The sequence below is a fragment of the Sminthopsis crassicaudata genome, chromosome 1 (assembly GCF_048593235.1).
Source record: "Sminthopsis crassicaudata isolate SCR6 chromosome 1, ASM4859323v1, whole genome shotgun sequence".
NCBI classification, from domain to species: Eukaryota; Metazoa; Chordata; class Mammalia; order Dasyuromorphia; family Dasyuridae; genus Sminthopsis; species Sminthopsis crassicaudata.
Genome location: NC_133617.1, coordinates 175,182,438 through 175,205,118, shown reverse-complemented (window position 1 = coordinate 175,205,118; position 22,681 = coordinate 175,182,438). Strand labels below are relative to the sequence as shown.

The 22,681-nt window shown below is 34.6% G+C and overlaps 1 protein-coding gene across 8 annotated transcripts in view; it reads right to left on the bottom strand.

The window, feature by feature from the left end:
* PHACTR1 (phosphatase and actin regulator 1) overlaps nt 1-22,681 on the bottom strand; it is a 604,015-nt gene that overhangs the window by 409,851 nt on the left and 171,483 nt on the right. For 4 of the 8 annotated variants that reach the window (XM_074271886.1, XM_074271895.1, XM_074271857.1 and 1 more), the window contains exon 1: nt 6,012-7,686. The exons of the other annotated variants lie outside the window; for them this stretch is intronic. Coding sequence is in view for 2 of the 4 variants with exons in the window: in XM_074271857.1 (XP_074127958.1) it covers nt 6,012-6,051 (40 nt within the window). In the remaining 2 variants the exon portion in view is untranslated. Of the gene's footprint in view, nt 1-6,011; nt 7,687-22,681 lie in introns of those variants that run through there. 8 annotated transcript variants of the gene reach the window in all.

Genomic DNA, 22,681 nt, shown 5'->3' with positions numbered 1-22,681 from the left:
CGCTTTTTCCTCTCATCTATTCTACCCATGTCTTGATATTCTGCATTCTGTTCCCAGCACTACTTTCTGTATTCTGTATTTACAATATATGTGTATTGTTTCCTCCAATGAAGTTGTAAATTTCTTGAAAGCAAGAACTATTTTTCATCTCTGAATCTGCAGCATCTAACCCAATTCGCAGCATCAACTGCTTAATTAATGTTTGTTGATTGATGGACAATTCTTTGGTTTTATTCCTTGACTCAGTCTTCTTTTCTCCTTCTTCCCTGCCTTAATTCTTCAAGATTCATTTGATAGCCTATTAGTTTATTCTTACAATTCCTTAAAACTCTTTAGATTCTATGACTTATATCTTCACTTTACTTTAGCTACATACCAAATTGGCCATAACTTCAATCTTACTATACTAAAAAAATTCCACTTCCAAATTCTTGAACTCTGAAATCCCTCTCTTTGACCATAATCTTTTCCTCTGCCTTTCCACTGACTTGCTCCTCATTTGGTTTCTGTAATTCCAAATTCTATTATTTTGTTCTTATTTCCCTTCCTAACCAATATTGACCCTTAATAATGTCTTCACCTCTGAAAAAAATAAAAAATCTCAATCTTAGAAAGGTCATATATTATAATATACATCCCCTCTATGTCACCTCAAACAATTTTTATTTAAAGACTTTTATTAAGGAGGAAACCACACTTTCCAGAGGCAACCCAATTAATTTTGGAACAGTTGTAATTGTTAGGAATTTTTTTCCTCTTAATTCAAGTATGGATCTAGCTGTCTACCATTTCCATTAATTGGTCCTAGGTTTGCCCTCTGGAGTCAACCAGAATAAGTTCAAATCTATGGCATGACATGCCTTAAAATATTTGAAAACAGTTATAGTCTCTCTAAATTTTCTCTTCTCTAGTTCTCAATTTCTTCTCATTTCTTTCAGTCAGTCTTTTTATCATATGGTTTTCATTCTCTCATTAGTTCAGTTGCCTTTTTCTATATACTCCAACTTATCAATGTATTTCCTAAAATAAAACTCAAAAAAAAAAAATACAGTGCTCCAGATCTCACCAAAGTAGAGCATAGTGGGACCACCACCAGTATTCTTTTAGTGAATGCATATCTTTGTGAACTCAAAGCTTTCATTATAATGGGTTTTTTAATTGCTTTTAATCCTCCCATGCCTGTGATTCCACCTGTACTTATGAACTCGATTTTTAAAAAACCTGAATATCATCATTTAGGTGCCCTATTGTTCTAGCCGTTGGGACTTTTTTGAACCTAAATCCTCCTGTGTTAGCTATCTTTTCTAGCTTTGTGGCATGTGGAAATTTGATAATCATGTCAGTTATGCTCTCAAACCAAATCTTTGATTAAATATTAAACAGTACAGAGCCAGAGGCAGTTTGTGAGGTACTCCATTAGAAACTTCCCTCCAAGCCATAAATGACTGGAATCAATCATTCAACCAGTTCCAAATATTATACTATCATGGAACCTATGGAGCTCCACCTTTTCCAATAGAATTTGCCAAATATGCTGCTGGATTTTGTGGATACTCTCTCTACCATCATTCTGAAATTCTAATCATGTAACCCTTTTTAATGAGAAAATAAATTTAGTTTGTCACAACTTCTTCTTGATGAAGCCATGTTGATATTAAAGTATCACTGCTTTGCTTTCTAAACTTTGAAAAGTGTTTTCTTTAGTAATATATTCTAGAATTTTTAGTTAATTATATTTAAACTTACTAGCTTATAGTTTGCAAATTCCACCCTCTTTCCTTTTTATAAATTCAGACCACTTTGACTTTCTTCAGTCTTGTGGCTTGTCTCCTACTCTCCAGTTTTGCAGACACTATTATCAGAAGCTCAGAAATCCAAATCAATAATAAATACGTATTGCACACTTGCTATATTGCAAGGGACTCTGCTAGGAACTATATATACAAAATTTAAAAAACAAAAAACCAAAAACTTGAAGACTGTCTCTCCCTTCAGGAAGCATACATTCCAGTGAGGTATGTGTAAATAGGTAAATAAAAACAAAATAATTTGAAAAAGGAAGCAACAGTATCAATATAAGAGATTAGGAAAGACTACAGGTAGGCTAAGCCTTGAAGGAAATTAAGAGCAGCTATAGGTGGTCAGTGGAGAAAGTGCTGGACCTGGAGTCAGGAATATTAATTAGAGTTCAAATCTAGCCTCAAACTCTTACTAGCTGTGTCCCCCTGGATAAGTCACGTAATTGTCTGCCTCAATTTTTTTCAACTATAAAACAGGAATTGTAATAGTATCTACTTCACAAGGTTGTTGTGAGAATAAAATATTATATTTGTAAACCCTTAGCACAATGAATGGTACAAATGTTTATTTACTTGCTTGTTTCTCCCCAACACGTCTCCCCTCTCTACCAATAATTATAAAAAATGAGAAGGGAGAATATTTCTGGCATGCAGAGCATCCTGGGCAAAATCATGAATGTGGGAAATAGAATGCTGGACTCAGGGTATAGCAAATAAATCAGCTTAACTAAAACTGAGTCTTTAAAAAGAAGTACTATGAAAGGAAGAAATATGAAAAGGTAAGTTAGAGGCAAATTTTCAATGTTAGACTGAACTTTTCACATTTTATTCTAAAAGAAGCAATCACTGAAGCTTTGGGGACAGGTGAATGACATTGTGAGAAGTCTTATTCCTTTTTTTTTTTTTTTTTTTTTTTTTTTTTGAAGTAGTGAGATGGCTCGGTGGATAAACTACTAGACTTGCAGTCAGAAATTCCTAAATACTAATTCCATATACTTACTATTTGTATGACCCTGGGCAAATCAATTAACAATTTCTTCAGTTATAAAATGTGGATCACAATAGCACTCTACCTCCCAAGATTATTTTGAGGTTGAAATGAGATAATATTTGTAAAAAAAAAAAAAAGCACCTAACAGTCCCTAACACAAAACAGGCTCCAAACAAATGTTGATTCCCTTTCTTTCTTAAATATTCCTCTTGATCCCAAAATAGCTTTTTTAAAAAAGAGACTATTTGACATCACTAGACCTTCAAGCTTTCATTTACTTTTTCTTTTTTCTTCATTTCCAAAAAAGAAAAGTGTTTGCTCAATATCTCTTCTTTCATCATCTTCTCATTCTACAAGTCCTTAATCAGGATTCTATGTGTTTTCTTGTGTTCCATTCTGCACCCTCCCTTGACTTCCTTATTTCCATTAATGGAACCCCATCTCTCCAGTCATCCTGGTTTTCATTCTGGTAATCACATTGATCTATCCTTTCTCCCTCAAATTCCTATCTAATCAATTGCTAAAGCATTGTGATTCCTTATTTCTGGCTCTTGTGTCTGGCTTGGCTACTTACTATTTAGACAATCCTGAATAAATAATTTCTCCTCTCTGGGGCCTCAATTTCTTCATCTGTAAAATGAATAAATTGTATTATATGATTTTTGAGTTATCCTCCAATTCTACACCAATGATATTATGATCCACAATCTTTCCATTGTCTTTTCACGTCATATATAATTTATTTGAGGGGCAGCATGGTGTAATGGATAGGATAGAGTGCTGGAATAGAAGCATGAAAGACCTGGGTTAGAATTCTAACTCAAGCAGTCATTATGTGACTCTAGGCCAGTCACTTCTGTTTCTTCACTATCAAATGAGGGGGTTATACTCAAGAACATCCAAAGCCCCTTGCAGCTCTAATTGTACAAGCTCATAGATTCTTTTTTTGTTTAGCTTCTCCATGGGTTGTGTAACTAAAGAGTTCATATAATTTCAAAATGGAAGGAAGCTTAGGGATCACTCATTTCCCTCATGGAGAAGCTGAGTAGTCACTCCTGGATCTGTATACCAAAGAGATCATAAAAGAGAGAAAAGAGCCTACATGTGCAAAAAAGTTTGAACCAGAATTTTTTGTAATGGTAAGGAGCTGAAAATTGAATGGATGTCCATTAGTTGGGCTGAATAAGTTATGGTATATGAATGTTATAGAATATTATTGTTCCATGAGAAATGATGAGCAGGCTGATTTCAGAAAGATTTACAGGAGCACACATGCTGAATGAAGCATCAGTAAGCGAGCAGAACCAGGAGAACATGGTACACAATAACAGCAGATTTTTGTGATGATCAACTGTGATAGACGTGGCTCTTCTCAGCAATGCATTGATTCAAGACAATTCCAGCAGACTTGAGATGGAAAATGCATCTGCATAAATAGAGAGAACTATGGAGACTGAATATGGATCGAGGCATAGTGTTTTTACCATTTTTGATTGTTTGTTTACTTTTTCTTTCTAATGATTTTCCCAATGTATATATATTTGAGAAAATAAAATAAAATACTATTTTTAAAAAGAGAGAAGCTGAAAGATGTCAAGTGGGTTGCAAAATTCATGTTACACAGAGTTAGAGTTTGAATCCTAGTCCTCAAGTATATCCCCTATGTCCTACAATACATCAACTTTGATCTATGTTTGAATTGCTAGCGACTGGTACACTATCTTGGATATAATAGGTATTGGTAGGGGGAAAGAAAGCAAACCTTAAGCCAGTCCCTTATGGCATTTGTTGATATTTGTAATGAAAGATTTGGCGGTGGGAGTGGAAGGGTGATGTTGAAACTTTTAGCCAAATGAAATTGTCTATATTATCTGTGTACTCCCCAACTCTATGATTTCTCTTATTACCACTGATAAATAAAAAATTTGGTTATTTGGAACTATGGCGGCTCTACTGAAGAAACAGGGGCACTTAGGTACCTTGATTTTACCCTGTTTCTTTAATAAGTACAAATTATAATAAAAATAAACAAGATTACATTTTCCAAATCTAATTATTAAGTCAAAAAGACAACAGTCAATTTGAAGAGATTTTCAAAGCAAATTTCAGAGAATAAATTCTGTAAATCCATGTGGGCATGTAAATATTGAAAACAAGCCTGGCAGAGTGGATAGGGAACCAATCGTAGAGCCAGGAAAGAACTGCATTCAAACTCCATATCTGATATAGACCAGCTGTGTAATCCTGGGAGAGTCACTTACCCTTTCACTGCCCCCAGGCAACACTCTAAAATGATAAATTTCAAAAATGATACTAAACTGCATTGGTACAGGGAATTTTCTTTTGTGGAGGTTCACAGTATCAGTCCTTATTCCTATGTAAATATTATGACTTTCTTTCTAGATACCCACAGATGTAGCTCTCTCTTAGTGGTTTATATGCCTAAAGAACTGCTATTGAAGCCACAATAAGTTATACATGCATAATATATTTTTGCATATATTGCAAACACTTTGCTAGATATTTAAATGATAAATAGTTTGGCCCCTGTTCTGGTGCCATTAGGTTTTATAAAGTATACATTTTTCTCCAATGAGTTCTGTTGGCGAAGTCTTCTCATGTTGATAACAAAATTCCAACTCATATAAAGCTTTTTCTGTCTTAGGAGATCACTATCTCCTCCTTCATCCTGCCTGGCATGAAGGTACAGCTCTTCTTGCCAAGGCAAACCCCTTTCTTTACAAATACAAGTGACTACATTTGTTTCTGCTTTCTTCAACAGATTGATCCTTTTATCGTACCCATTTTTAAATTTTTAATCTTTCCCTTTCTAATGTCTTTCCTCTGTTGCCTACAAACAGGTTGATAGCTTTCCAATCCTCAAACAAACAAACAAAACCCAAACCCAACACTTTCATTTGATCCATTCATCCCCACTAGCTATCATTGTTGATTTCTTCTCCCTTCTTACCTAAATAGTATACAATAGTTTACTGTCCCTTTTTATACTGTTCTAAACCTGCAATCTGGTTTCTAATCTCATCATTTAACTGAAGGTTTTCTTTCTTTCTCTGGTTATTAATGATTGACTAAGTGACAAATACAATGGAATTTTCTCAGTCCAATCCTTTCTAACTCTTTGACACAGTTGACTATTTCCTTCTGAATTTTTCTTCTTTCTAGATTTTTATGAGGCTGCCCTCTCCTGGTTTTCCTCCTACCTGTCTGAGGACTTCTCAGTCTTCTTTGTTGAGTCTCCATTTATATCTTGCCACAGTTGTTGCCCCAGAGTCTGTCCTGAGAGCTCTACTCTTTCCCCTTTAGACTCTCATTTGGTGATCTCATCAGCTTCCATTGATTCTATTGTCGTCTCTATGCAGATGATTCTCAGATTTATTTATAGTCTTAGCTTCTCTCCTGACCACTGTTCTCTCATTTTCAACTGCCCATTGGACATCTTGAACTGAATATTCTGTAGGCACCTCGAGCTCAACATATTCAAAACAGAACTCATTCTATTTTCCCTCAAACATTTCCCACTTCTAAACTCCTATTACTGTTGAAGGAGCCACCGTCTTACCAGTCATTTAGGCTCATTACCTAGTTCACCTTCACTCAATTGACAAAGTAAGGTTTGACTATATGATACCCTTCTCAATAAGCTTCAGTGATTACTTATTATCTTCAGAATTAAATATAAAATTTTCTGTCTGGCTTTTAAATCCATTTACAACTTACCAATCTTCTTAGGAACTTTCATGAATTTTTTAGTGAACTGAACTTGTGTGCCCAAGTTAGTTGAATTTATGGGTGATTTTTTTTCCCTTTTAACTAAATTGTTTAGATTCTCAAATGAATTCGGTATTTCATCAATTTAGCAATTGCTTTCAAAAATATACATGATAACACATCTATGTCTGTCTATTCTGTGAGACTGTCTATATCGTCCCAAAAGTTCACCACAAAGGGTTCATTCAATATGCTAGAGGCCTGTTTTTAAGTTGAAGGTACCAGTGGTACAGTCTGCCTGTGCACTTGTCACCTCTCCCTCTTATGATCTGACCAATCCATCTTTTTATGCTAATCAAAAACCAAAGTAAGCTTCATGAAATATTGGCTCAGTAATATTCCTATAAGGAAACTAAAAGTTGAAGAAAATATCAATATTGCAAATACAAGCAAACAAGAAAATGATAGAATTGACATTTTCATCTTCTAGGAACTTGTTATTGGGTACATTAAATAAAAACCTGTATGCTAAATAAAAATAAAAATGATCCAATCAGACCTTCCCAAGATTTGTCAAAAAAAGAGATTATTTGAAATGTAAATTTGCATACTCTATCATTAGAGATGAAGCCTACTATAAGTATTTTTTGTGCCTTAATAGGTAATGATAGCATGAAATCATCATGATTAGAAAACCACATTTACAACATATGCTTTTGCAACTGAAAAATGAAATAGGCATGTCATCTGTAAAAACCCTCATATCTTACATTTTAAAAACTTTAGAAACATAACATTTTAATCTATTTAAATATTTTTTCCAAAGAGTTTTAGTGGGTTTTGAACTTATTTATTGAATACTTAACATAATAACTTAAGCTTTCAGATTAGTTTGTAGGAACAATTAGCTGACATCGGGGAATATGGGAATTTCATAGCTTAATTTTAACAGAAATCTTTACTTTAAGTGGAAGATAGGATTGAACAATGAATATTGTGATTTAGTAAATGCTATCAGTCTTCATTTGGATATTATACCTTTGTGATATTTGTTTTTTATTTATGAGTCATTAAAACCAAGTATCAGAATAACCAAACTTAGAACCAGATGTAGTCACTTTAACCCAACATGTTAAAAGTATGATTTAAAAAAGATGAAAAAAATTCAACTAAAATATTAATAGTAATAATATTTTAATCAGAGCAAAAGGGATCTTGTACCATTACTTAAAAAAGGAACTAAGTGTTTCAAAATATTATTTCCTTTATCCTTTTTATTTCTTTTTTATGTATCTTTTATAATATAGAGAATACATAGTACATATATATATATATAATAATTTAGAAATACACATACATCCATTGAAGATGCTTGATCAAAAATTATTTCCTAATAGCAATATATGATCCAAAATCTTCAGAGATTATTGTTGTAGGTCAACACCTATATATTTATATATAGCCATTCAGTAAAATCTTGTCAATTTAGAATTCGGTACTTGGAAATATTTTAATGATTTTAGATAAAACATTTTTAAATATCGATATATTTAAATATAAATATTAGATAAAATATTTCTAAATATAAAATAATAAAACATTTCTAAAATATTTTCTTTCTTTGACATTTCAAATAAAATATATATAATTTATATATAGAATATAATTTAATTTATATTTAATATATAATTTATATATATAATTTAAATTTTTCTTATGACTCAAGTGTAACATCATGGAACTCAATTATCGCGTACAAAGACAGCTAAGTAGTTCAGTGTATAGAGTTCTGGATATGGGCTCAGGAAGACTCAAGTTCAAGTCCAGCCTTAAATATTTATTAGCTGGGTGACTATGGCAAGTCACTTAAGGTCTGTTTACCTTAGTTTCTTCATTTATAAAACAAATAACACCTGTCTTGCAGTTACTATATGTTTTTCTGTATTATATCACTTCATATTTTACTTATATTCTAGGTGATGTACTAAACACTTTATAATTTTCATCTGAATTGATTCTTACAACCCTGGGAGGCAGGTAGTATTTTTATCTCCATTTTATGATGAGGATGCTGCTCTGCTTGGTTTCAAATCCAGGAACAAGATTTTCTCCAGGTTAAATTCATCATCCCTAATCTCATGACCAAACTGCTAACTCAAGACTTCACTAAAACCACCTCCTCATTTCCCCTGTGATCAGAGGACTGATGGATAGTGTACCAAACTCCTCCCAATGCCTCCCTTTATACAGGGCAAAAAACTTGATTTTTCAGGCTTAATCTATTATTCATTTGGTCATCTAACTCTTTCAGTTGTGTATTCCCCCCTCATCTTTCCATTAGATTGTAAGCTCTTTGAGAGCAGGGGCTAATTTTTTTTCTTTTTTAAATTGTGTCCCCAGCACTCAGTCTAGTCACGGTACACAGTAGGTGATTAATAAATGCTTGCTGTATTATATAAAAAGCTAATATATTTTCATTTTACAGTGATTTCCTTAAGTGCTATTGACCTTAAAATTTTTTTAATAGTTACATTCTCAGATAATCTTGGATTTGTCAATGACAATTGTGTGAAATAAAAAAAAGCAATAACTAAGAATTAATGAGAAAGATCCCAAATTGTTCTGAGCTATTTATTTATTCTTTAAATTGTTGTCCTAGAATATGGTCTACTTTCTCATTCATACTAAAGTGATGATATTTTAAGAACTATTACATGGAGGTGTAATATATGTTAAGAGAAATTTTGACTTTATTGGCATTAGGAGCCCTCTGTATCAATGGAAATGGCTTTGTGGTTAAGCCTAGGGAGTTTCTTAAAAAACATAGAGATTAAGCAATTTTCCTAGGGTTCCATAGCTATTAAATATAGGAAGTGAGATATGAACACATATTTTTCCGATACAAGTCCTGTACTTTATCTGCTATATAATGCTAAGAACATGTTTTAATATATAGCTTTTATAAAATATACATAGGCAAAAACTCACTGTATAGACCAGGTGGTCATGGGTAAGTCATCATCAATCCTTGATGAGTTTGTTCTACTTTTAAGTTCAGCTAATTGAAAATAAGAGGCAGACTGCCATGGAGAATAGAGAGTTGGTTTTGAAGCCAAGAAGAGCTGAGTTGATATCTTGACCCTGATACACAGTGACTGGGTGAATCAAGACAAGGCATTTATCAATATTGTAGACAATTGTATTGTATTGTAGACAATATCCAAGTTGCAGAGAAGGTACAGATTTACATTAGCATTAGCAAGAATGGTTTTCTCCTCCAGGGAGTCTGCCATGCTAGTGAAATCACAGTTCACTTCTAGTCCTTACTTGAATTTAAGATTCTCTTGAACATTAATTATAAAAACATGTGTCTTCTTGGTTGATTGGATGAGTGTCACCAAATCAAACTATGAAAACAGCTACCCAATTAAAAGCTATTATGCTTTTGATCCCACTGTGCATAATTAAGAGGTGATATGTTGATTGCTGAATAATTGATAAGTCTATGGATAGGAACTATTGGATAGTGGGGAGTCGGGATTGGTAGGAAGGGAATGACACAGATAAATGGAAGAGAGATGAAGAGACCCCAATTTTGCTAAAACATTATGAATTAAAGGGATTTGGGGGAAAGAAGAGAAGAATCCATTTGCAGAAGCATCTGAGCTACATTCCCTGCTTATGAAAAATAGACAGAAAGCTGTAATGTATTAGGCTTATTTTAACTTCAAAACTTCTTTTTGCCATTTTCAGGCACCAATCATTTTAGCATGAAAAGTCTCTGCCCTCATGTCTTTTTTCCTTTCCTTTTTCAATTTTTTTTGTTGGTTTGGTGTTTGCCAAGCTATTGTTTAAGAAGATGGGGGGAATTCCTGTAGGAGAGGGCCAGTTGGAGTTGAGTTTCAGGAGCTTGGGAAGAGGTCCTAGTTCTCTCTATCAGGGGAGGATCACACCAAAGGAAAGCAGAAACCCCCTAGTGCTGGCAGACAGAGTGACCACACATGGCTCATAATGAAGGGACAGAACTCATTTAATAAAAATGTAGCCATTCAGTCATTAGATGCTGGCAGCTTGTTCTAAATCAGGAGAGATGCTATGGTTCCTATGAACTATTGCATATTTTTTTCCTCCTTAGGAACAGTGGTATCATATTTTGGGGTGACTAAAGTTATTTTGGTTAGCAGATGAAAGTCCTCCTACACACCTTCAAGAGAGTATAGACAGGGTCTTAATGATTGTTATAGATAATTTCCTTCCCTTGCATTATAGACTTGGTATTGAATGGGGAGTTAGAGGTTACAGTCCAGTCATAGTCTTCTAGGTTTACAGATGAGGAAAATGAAGCCCAGAGAAGTGACTTATTTGAATGGAAGAGATGGGATTAGAACCCAGATTCAATTGCTACAAATATAGGGTCGAGAGTTATTTCTCTTGCACTATTCTACTATAGCCTTCCTGTCCCACTGAGCTATGTGATTAACTGCTTACAGGTCCCTTTTAGATTTAAGTTTGAACCCTACCCTGGCCACTGGGTTTGCTGGGGAAAGGGATACTCAGGCTTAAAGCTGAAATCCCAAATAAATTTTAGATGGCTGGTTCTCCTCCTTTCAGTCTTTCTTTTGTTATTCAATAAGGGTACTTTCACTAAAGAATTTTACTATTTGCTGTGTTTCCTTACAGTACATAGTGCTCTTGTCACTATGAAGAGTGTGATTTAATTTTATACAATGCTTTTATGCCATTTTCATGCTTTACAAGTTGTTCTATAGCAGGTCAGGCTCATGTAATTGATTTATGTAATTATGTGTATAAGTATGTGTGTTTTGCTTATGCATGTATGTGCACATGATTATTTAATTGCATTTCACAAAAATTGATGATGGCTTGATTCCTTAAAGTTCAGGATTAAATGATAGACAGCTATCTTTTCTATTTCATTAAATGGCTTATGTGTGGTTGTTCACATTAAACATCACTCCACCTCTTAAAGAACTATTGGAGTTCTTTTATTTTCTAACCTCTTGCTGTAGATTACTTGGCAGGGTGAGAGAGGCTGCTCTAGCAGCTAGTTGACCTTGCTTGTTACTCTTCTTTAACTGCAGGGATGAAGGCAGTTTCCATCTGTGTCAATAATGCCTGAGAATGTGATACCCAGAGTGAAACTGTCCCAACTATTATCCTTGTGGTGAGTTATGGAGTCACACTAAGAGACACAGGGAAAATACATCTTTGCCATTTGTTGAGTCAGAGAGCAATTGAAAACTTCAAAGTAAAAACAAATAAACAATTAAAATAATAATAAATCCACAAATACCATCTCCACACCCTCAAACAAACATTATTGGAAAACCAGCTTTTTAGATAATAGGAATCCTTTGATCAAAAACATGTTCATTTTAAATGGTCCCATTTGTTATTTTAAATGAAAATTGTCTGGATTAAATACATATGCGTTAATAAATTCAGCAGTTGTGGATTTTTTTTAACACCAGCAAAAGATTTACTTGCTGATTTAGAGCAAAGCTTAAAAAAAGTTCCATATGAATGTGGATGAATGTGGAAGGGGCACTTGGACATGGATGAAAGGATTTATTTACATTATTTGGTCTTTCTGGGTAGGAGGCCTGGAAAGTCCTCAAAGTGATTGTGTATGTGTGACAACTTTGTTTCAGTGTTACAAAAAAAAGCTGATATCAGCTGATTTCTTCTTAGGCTGTCTCACCCTCCAGGTTGGTAGAAGGATTTAGGAATTATAAAATTAGACAGCATAAGAGGAGGCTGTGAGGGCAAGAAGAACAGATAGAAAGTTGTCACTATGAGAGGTGGCTTTAGGATCAAATACAAATTGCTCTATATTCAAATTCCTACATAATCTGGTTCTAATTTACCTTTTCATATTTTTTGTATATTACTTCCCTTCCAGCATTATATAAATTAGCAAATTGATCTTTTCTCAATGATTTCTTTTTTACTAACATTTTATTTTTCCAAATACATGCAAAGATAGTTTTCAATATAAATCCTTGCATCCCAAATTTTTACCTCTCTCCCCTCTCCATCCTCTCACCAAGACAGCAAGCTATCTGATATAGGTTAAATATGTACAATTATTCTAAACATATTTTGATATTCAGCATGCTGCACAAGAAAATCAGATCAAAGGAGAAAAACATGAGAGAAAAAATAAGAAAACAAGAAACAAAAAGTGAAAATGCTGTATTGTGATCCACATTCTCTCTCTCTCTCTCTCTCTCTCTCTCTCTCTCTCTCTCTCTCTCTCTCTTCTCTCTCTCTCTCTCTCTCTCTCTCTCTCTCTCTCTCTCTCTCTCTCTCTCTCTCTCTCTCTCTCGGAATTGACTTGAATCACCTCATTGTTGAAAAGAGCCAAGAACATCACAGTTGATCATCACATAATTTTGTTGTTACTGCGTACAATGTTCTCTTGGTTCTCTCAAGTGCTTTTCCAAGTCCATTATCCTGATCTCATTTCACTTTCCTCCTCCAATCTCAACTATTTAATACTAGCTATTTCAACTCTACATTGTACTCTGCAATCCAATCCCTAGCCTCCCTGTCCTATTGTTGCACACATCCCTTGTCAAGCCTTCAGTCCTGGAATACTCTCACCATCTGGCTCCTCTAGTAATACTCACATGTTGCTGAATAGAACTGGAGGAAGTCACATAGCTATGTTGATTGAGAACATTATAAAGTCATGCTACCCTATTCCCTCATTGCAAGCAAGTCAATCTTTGTATTTTTCCCTAATTGCTTCCATATCTCATTCTCTACAAAAATCTTCTCAAACCTTCTATTATCTCCTTAAGCCTCCTCCAAAGTTGAGGATCTTCTTACTTACAGGCAAAATTGACTTGAGCTACTTTGGCTTCCTTTTTCTTTATCTCAAAAACTCTTTATAACACTCACCCATTTGCTTCTTCTTTCCGTTAGTATCTGACAAAGAGATGATCTTTCTTCTTTGCAAGACCACAAATGCCCTTGATCCTACCATCTTTTCCAACAGACTTACTCAGTTTCTTGCCAACTTCTCACAATCTACTGATTCATTCCTTACAATTTCCAAAAAGCCCAAATTTCACCCACATTTTTAAAAAGTGCTGAAACTTCTTCCTTAGGTCCTAGTATGCCCTTAAATTATTATCCTACATCTCTCTTCCCTTTCTCTGCCAAACTCTTAGGAAAATATTTACCCTTTTCATTTTCTTTCTGTCCCATTCTTTTTTTTCTTTCCAAACTTAGCAATAATATCTTAGCTTCCAGTTTTTCTTTTCTTTTCCCAGGCCTTATCCTGCTTGACCTCTCTACTGTATTTTATACTGATGGCCACCCCCGCTCCATCCTCTGGAGGCTATTGGTGACATACATCTCTCCTGGTTCTCCTCCTACCTGGCTGACTACTCATCAACTCTTGCCTCAAGGTCTCACCATTATAACCTGTCCTACACACTGCTGTAAAAGTGATTTTTCTGAAGGGGAAGATTTGGCCTTATAACTCCCCTACTCTGGGAGATTCCTATGGGCTCTGGAATAAAATATATATATATAAACTTTTCTGTCTACCTTTTAAATTCCTTCACAATCTGGCTCCAACCTGCCTTTATTGCTTCATTATGTATTATTCCAATTTCCATACTCTCTGATCTAGCCAAACTGTTCTTTTCTTTGGTCCTCATATACAACTGTCCATCTCTCCTCTCTCCTCTCACCCTTATGTTTTGCAGATGATGAAACTGAATCCCGGAAGGGGGAAGTGCCTTGTCCTACCCAAAGTCACAGAACAAAGAAGTGTCAGAAAAAAAAAAATGATTTGGATCAAGCTCCTCTAATTGAAGATGGATTGCTATTTACATTGACAGTTCCTAAGGCCTGGAAATACATTCCCTTCTTATGTCTGCCTCTAGGAATCTTTATCTTCCTTCATGATGTAGTTAAAGCTTACCATATACATGAAAACTTTTCTTATGTCATCAACTTCTGGTGACCTCTTTTCTCAGGCTGCTTATATGAATTACTATGTATTTGTTCTCTTTACATTCATTTTGCATATTCACATATCTATATGCATGTATGTGCATATTTATCTATCTGGGGCTTATAGGGTGTTCATAGGGACTAATACCTCCGGTGTGAAGGCTTGCTGAGTCCTTTTCAGAACTGTTCATTCACCTTTGGTGTCCACCTGTCACCCAACTCTCATCTGAGGTTTCAAGAAACTGTAACATAAGTAGCCACCCACCCCATCCCGGCAGGTGGACTAAACCTGTTTGAGGGCAACCTAGGGGTCTCAGACCTGTTGGTAAATTAAAGAGGTATCCAGTCTAAGTGTGTGAAGATGTTCTCCAGAGAGATGAAAACAACTTGTTTCATTGACAATGAAGGTTGAAGCAGGTGCTAGAGAGGCTAGAGCTTAGTCAGACATTGAAGTTACAACGGTCATTCAATGCATGTGAGTATTATCAGTTATTTTTTATCTTGCCACTGGACTTTGAGGACTAAGGAAGAGTAAGTAAGTAACAATTTTGCACAATTCTGCCCTCTTTGCAGTCCGATTTATGTGAAAGTCAATACATTAATCATGATACCATTGGTCCTCTTCAAAAATATACTACAAACAGAAAACAACAAACATCTCTCTGCCTCTGTCTCTCTCTCAATCTTTATCTCTCTCTTTCTCCTCTGTCTATATCTCTGTATCTATATCTTTCTAATTCTTTCTATTTCAGTTTTTCTCTGCCTCTCTCTCTCTCTCTCTCTCTCTCTCTCTCTCTCTCTCTCTCTCTCTCTCTCTCTCTCTCTCTCTCTCTCATTTTCCCTTCCCCCCTCTTTCTGTCTCTCTCTCCCTCTCTCTCTGTTTCTCAGTATCTTTCTCGGTCTCGGTCTCTCTCCCTGCTTCCCTTTCCCCTTATCCCCTTTTGTCCTTTCTACTCTCTCTTCTACTTATTCTTCTTCTCTCCTCTCTCCTCTTTCTGTTTTCTCCCCTCTCAGTGTCACATAGAGACTGTTTCATTCTTTGTATTCATATCCTCATTGTTTAGTACAGTGCCTGAATAATAGGCACTAAATAAATACTGATTAGTTGATTTATTGATTGGTTCTTGCTATATATGGCATTCCATTTCTATGCTGAGAAGCACCATGGCTTATGAAGGCTGGTACTTGAGTCAGAGAAGTATGAGGTCAAATTCTCTGACAATTAATAGCTGTGTGATTCAGGCTGAGTCATTTAATTTTGGGGTCCTCATCTGTAAAATGGTGACAATAGTAGCCCCCAACTCATAGGGTGGTTGTGAGGATCAATGGTTGTGAGATCATGGTTGTACAATGCTTTATAAAAGCTTAAAGTGCCATAGACACTTGTAGCTATAATCAATTATTATTATCTCCTGCTTCCCTTCCTTGCCCAGACTCGTCCCCATGCTCAGAATATATCCCTTCCTCACCTCTGCAATTCAGAATCCCACTTTCTTTCCAAGTCCAGCTCAAGTGAAATCTTCTCCATGAAGCTTTTGTAAATCCTCCAATTGTTTTTGCTTTCCCCTAAAATTACCTTGTATTGTGTATGTGTTTCATTGTGTACATGTTGCCTTCCCCAGCAGAATGTAAATGCCTTAAGGACAGAGATTGTTTAATTTTTGGTTTTGTATCCCAGGTGACTAATGTTGTCTTATTCAAAGCAAAAATAGATGCTGTGTATAGGGCAGCTGGGTGGCACAGTGGATGGAATGTCACACCTAAAGTTAGGAAATCTCATCCTCTTGATTTCAAAGCTGGCCTGAGACACTTATTAGCTTTGTGACCCTGTGTCACTTAAACCTCACTTTCCTCACCTGGAGAAAGAAATGACCAACCACTCCAGTATCTTTGCCAAAAAACAACAACAACAACAACAACAAAAAAAAAAAAAACCCAAATACAATCACAGATTTGAACATGATTTTAAAACTTCTATATTATTGAATATCCTATATATTACTCAATACACATATATAAATATGTGTGTATATACATACAAATATACATATATGTATATGTAAATTTATATATATATATATATATATACATATATACACACATACATATATGTATGTATTTCCATGTTGTCTACCTTATTATATTGTATGTTCCTTGAGGACAGGGGCTGTCTTTTGCTTCTCTTTGTATCCCCAACACTTAGCACGATCTTTGGCACAAGGTGAGTGCTTAATAAATATTGATTAATTCAAAGTATAAAGTGCACTGAATTTAGAGTCAGAGGATGGATTTAAATCCTGATTCTTTTAATTATTAGTTTTGTGATCTCAAGCAAGTTACTTTGCATTTGAGCTTCAGTTTGCAAATTTTCAAAATTAGGGAATTGGGCTAAATTAGCTCTAATATTTTTTCCAATTGTAAATCCTATGATCATTTATAGTACTTTACAAAGTTGTTGTGAGAACAATGTATAGTCCTTATTTTCAAGGAGATTACAACCTAATTGGGGAGATAAAATAACAAATAAAGAAACTTTAAAGACCATGCTAAATAAAAAAAAATTAGAAAGGAAAGAGAAGATTTATTATGACTTTGAGAAAAAAAAGACAAGGACAGAATACAGAGATTGATAGTTTAGTTGGCAGGTCTGTTACATTAAGAAGAAAAAGTGATATGTGTACCATGACTCTGTAAACTAAAGCCTAAAAAGAAGGACCTTACCCAAAGTCACGCAGCTGGTATTAGAGAAAGGAAAGAAGGAAGGAAGAAACAAATGAAGAAAGAAAGTACCAAAGAAAAAAAAAACTGCTTGCTTCTATCAAAGGGAATCATGGTCATATGGAACAATGTTTCTATATGCTGAGTAAGGTATAGGGAGAAGATAATAGGAAAAGAGATGTTTTGAAAATACTGTAGAAAGAATTTTTTGCTTGCATTTGAATACACATAAGCCCATGTCTCTGAGTAGAGTCTCAGCTTTCTCAAAAAGTGTATAGAAGTGCTCCAGGAAACAGTTTCCCCTATCCTCAACTGAACCCCCAGATACCCTCTGGCTCTATTGGTGTTTTCTACCAAGTGGAATCTGCCAGTTTCCTGAGGATTTGAGACACAAAAAATGGCAGCTAGTTTCTTTGTCCACCAAGGAGAGTTTATTTGTCGTGAGGGAAAGAGTTGGAAGTTAGTTCGTTAAAGATAAAATTATCCATGACCCCTTCTGGGCTCAGATCTGACCTCAGTCTGGAAGAAGATCAACCTGCATGAACATATGACTGAATAAAACATTAAAATATAGTTTCACATTATGTTAATCTATGTTTCTCTGAATTGTGTTTGACCATCCCCTAAATGACAAGATTTTTATTTTTAAAAATTTCCATGATTTTTTTTAAAGTAATGAGACATTTTTTAACTCCTTGTTATCCTAAATCTTTGAGAATTGGTTGAATTCTTTCTCTGTCTCTGTCTTTCTGTCACTCTCTAGATCTGTGACATTGCCTCTGTCTGTGGTTTCAAGAAAGAAAGGACTAGCTTGCAGCTTGATTGTCATATTCTCTTTTCATAATCCTGGCCTTCCACAATGATAACCTAGGGCTGCCCCTCTGAAGTCAGTGTTTGATTACTGCCTAGGGCTACATCCGCCATTTATAAGAGCCCATTAATTCTCTTGCCAGCTGATTTTGCTTTCTAAACAGGTGCTTCAGAAGGCCTTTACACAACAGGCTGGAGACAGATTAATCACCACATGATGGGTGAACACAAAGAAGTCTTGTTAAGTCTGGAATAATGAAATCACTACTAAGACTTATAACACCCTTTGCATTCATTCAAAATGATCCCCAAAGTTTGTGATATTTACTGACACTTTCTAACTAATGTGCACAAAATTCTTGGGAATGAGATAAAGAACAAAGAAGTATCCCTATTTCACAGAATAAGAAATTGAGACAAAAGAAAAATAAATAACCTGCTCTACCCTCTACTCCTTAAAAGAGAACTGGTCTATAGCTAAGTTAGAAATCCGACTCATTTCTTCTGTCAATTTGACCATTCTAATCTTTTCTGCTCATTTTTCACGTTGCCTTAGATGAACTATTTTAGCTTAAGATTTAACCTGATGAAAACATCTTATTACACATTGCAGCCACATTAGTAATCACTTGCTTATGTAGATTCTTGTTTTTTCTTCACATCTCTCTCCTTCCATAACCAATAATGAACGCCAAATCAATCTTCCTTAAGTATAGCTCTTGGCCTATCACTAACCTCTTGCAATGAATAATTGGCTCAAAAAGGAAGTAACATACACACTTAATATGGATATAGAATCTATCTTACCTGCAGAAAAGTAGAGGGGAATTGTATATGGAAAGTGGTTAGGGTGAGAGAAGAAAGAGCATATTGGGAGAGAGGACAGTCAAAAGCAAAACACTTCTGAAGAGGTTCAGTGTGAAAGAAGAGAGAGAATAGAAGAAATGGGGGAAATACAGTTAGCAACAATAATTGGGAAAATAATTTTGAATCAAGTTTCTCTCATGAAAGCCTCATTTCTCAAATTTATGGGTAACTGAGTTAAATTTATATATAAAAATAAGTGCCTGGGGCAGGTAGGCGGCCCAACAGAGCACCAGCCCTGAAGTTAGGATAGCTGTATGACCCTGGGCAAGTCACTTAACCCCAATTGCCTCAGGGGAAAAAAGCCATTCCCCAATTGATAAATTATCAAAAGATATGAACTATGCCTAAAGAGTTTTAAATCATGCATATATTCTTTGGCCTAACAACACTAGTACTAGGCATGAATACCAAAAGATATTATTTTTAAAAGGAAAAGGATCTACATGTATAAAAATGTTTGTAGAAGCTCTCTTCTCAGGACAAAGAATTGGAAATTAAAAGGATGTCCTTCATTTGAGGAATGACTGCATAAATTGTGATATGTAATTATGATGGAATATTATTGTTCTATGGGAAATGATGAGCAGAATAGAATGCTATCAAAAAAACCTGGAAAGTCCTCCATGAACTCAAGCACAGTGAAATGTATTGTGTACAAGGTAATAGCAATGTTGTGGGATGATCAACTGAATGACTGCTATTCTCAGCAATATAATGATCCAAATCTAATATAAAAAGATTTATGGTGAAAAATGCTAACCATACCCAGAGAAAGAATTTATTGTATCTCAAAACAGACTGAAGTATGCTTTTTTCCTTTAGTTTATTGTTTTAGTTTATTAGTTTTTTTGGGGGGGAGAGAAATATGTTTTTATCTTTTAGTTTGTTGTTTTAGTTTATTAGTTTTTTTGGAGGGAGAGAAATATATTTTTATCTTTTAGTTTATTGTTTTAGTTTATTAGGTTTTTTTGGGGGGGAGAGAAATATGTTTTCTTTACAACATGATGTCCATGGAGATATTTTATGTTACTTCAAATGTGCCTCATGGAGGGTGGAGATGGAAAGGAAGGGGGAGAATGTGAAACCCAAAATTTTAAAAGCAAATGTAAAAAAATTATTTTACATATATAATTGGGGAAAAATAAAAATATCAGATATTTTAAAAATTAAAGTAAAATAAGAAATATGCAACAAATCTTATAATAACACCAAAACTCCTTAATCTGGCATTCAAGGCTTTTAACATTTTATTTTGCCTTTTTTCTTTTGGTATCCCTTTGTATATATTTCCATTCAAAATGGAGTATTCTCCATTCCCTGAATGTTCTCTGTACTATAGAAGCCTTCCTTTGTGCCTATGCACACACCATTCTCTACACATAGCATAGTTGCTTCCCTGTCTCTTGCTTCCAATAATTTATACTTGCTGAAATTTCTCTTACTCTTTAAAATGGTCCTGAAATGTCACTTATATATACTACAACCTTACCCTTGAGGCAATTTTTCCTTTTTTTTTCGGAAATATTATGAGATGCTATTTTCTCCCTCTTTCACATTATATATATATATATATATATCAGATATTATCTTTTATTATACAGATTTATGAAAGATGCATCAGTATGTATCTTATTCTCATTCTTCAAGACCTAGAAGAAATTTCTCCATGAAATTCCATCTATGAAGTTTTCCCTTGGGATTATCTTCTCCCTATCTCTAATGCTCAGTTTCTCCATATCCACTGGTTCTTCCCTACTGCCTATGGACATTTCCACATCTATTTTTTACATAAAACAAAATTTCCTGATTCTTGTGATGTCTTCTTTCACTTCTTTAAAAAAATGCAAATTCCTAGGAAAAAAATCTGTCTTTCTTTGTCTCTGTATGTCTCTCTCTCTCTCTCTCTCTCTCTCTCTCTCTCTCTCTCTCTCTCTCTCTCTCACACACACACACACACACACACACACACACACACACACACACACACTCCCACACCCTCCTAAATTATGTCTTATTGATGTCTTTTTTCTTTACATCACAAACATTTCCAGCCAACCTCTCCCCCACACTGAACTTTCCATGGTGCAAAGGAAAATAATTAGACAAAACCATCTGATATAAAGATAATCTGACAATGTACGAAAAATTCCTTCCTTTTAGTTCCTTACCGCTGTTACAAGGTTAGAGGTATGTTTCATTATTTCTTATCTAGGACCTTCACTAGTTTTTTTTAATTATTCAGAGTTCAACTTCATTTTAGTGGTATATTAATTTATATTATTGTAGTCATGAAGCATATTGTTCTGTAGTTGTGTTTATTTCCCTCCCTATCAGTTCTTATAAATCTTTCATGTTCACCAATAATTTCTTAGTTTCTAAATTCATTTATCTTTTCTCAGTCTTTGTCCTCTTTGACCTCTGTAGTATTTGACAAAATAGATCAATTACTTCCTCAACTCTCTATTCTTCCTGATTTTCATGACACTGCTCTCCTTTTTTCTTAGTTGTGATTATCTATATTTCTTTTTAAAAATTAATGTTAAATTAAGTTCCAAATTCTTTCTCTATCTTTAGCTGCACTTCCACATTTAGAGGGCAAGCAATATGATACACATTATACATGTAAAGTTATGAAAAGCATATTTCTCTATTAGCTATATTACAAAAAAAGGAATGTAAGGTAAAAAAGGTGTTTCAATCTACATTCAGACTTCATCAGTAATCTCTCTAAATATGGATAGAATTTTTCATCATGAATAAGAGTAGTTAAGTTTTTCACAACTGATTTTCATGACCATGTTGCTATTACTATGTACAAATTCTCCTGATTCTGTTTACTTCCCTTTGCATCAGTTCATATGAATTTACCCAAGTTTTTTTGAAACCATACCCTAAGTCCTATATTACTGCATAATAGTCTTCTATCATATTCAGTATACCACAATTTGTTTACCCATTTCATAATTTATGGGTATCTCCTCAATTTTTAATTCTTTTCCACCACGAAAAGAATTGCTATAAATATTTTTATACATATAGGTCCTTTCTCTTTCTCTTTGATTTCTTTGGGATACGGTAGTAAGATTACTCAATCAAAGGGCATGCATAGTTTCTTTAGGTAAGTTTCAAATTGTTGTCCAGAATGGTTGGACTAGTTCACAGCTCCATCAACAGTATAGGAAGAAATACACAATCCCAATGCACTCTATCACAGTCAATTAGTTGCGGCATAATATTGAGTTCTGAGAATCATATTTTAGAAAGGAATCATATTTCACCTTCACAGGTGAAAAACCAGGATATTGAGAAGATTCTTGAACTGATGCAATATGAGAATTGAAGGAATTGATCTAGAAAAGACTTTAGCTGTCTTTAAGCATCTGGAGGGCTGCAACATAGAACTAGAATTAGATTTATTCTATTTGGTCCCAAAGAATAAATTAGAAACACTGTTGGAAATGTAAAGTGGAAAACTTGAGTTGATATTAGCTAAAACTTCTTAACAATTATTGTGACTTCAAAGTCGAATGAGTTGCCTCTAGAGATAGTTGATATAATTTAAAACTTCTGAATAATTACATTTCTACAGTCCTAAAGTGGAATGGGTTGCCTTCAATAGAATGTCCTCAGTCCCCACCCCCTGTCACTGGAGGTCTTCAAACTAAAGCTGGATGGCCATTTGTAGTGGAAAGGGTTTTTTTGGGGGGAGAGAGATGAGAATTTAAGTTAAATCTAATAGAATAAAATGTCATAGGGAAAGGTACAGTCTTGTCCT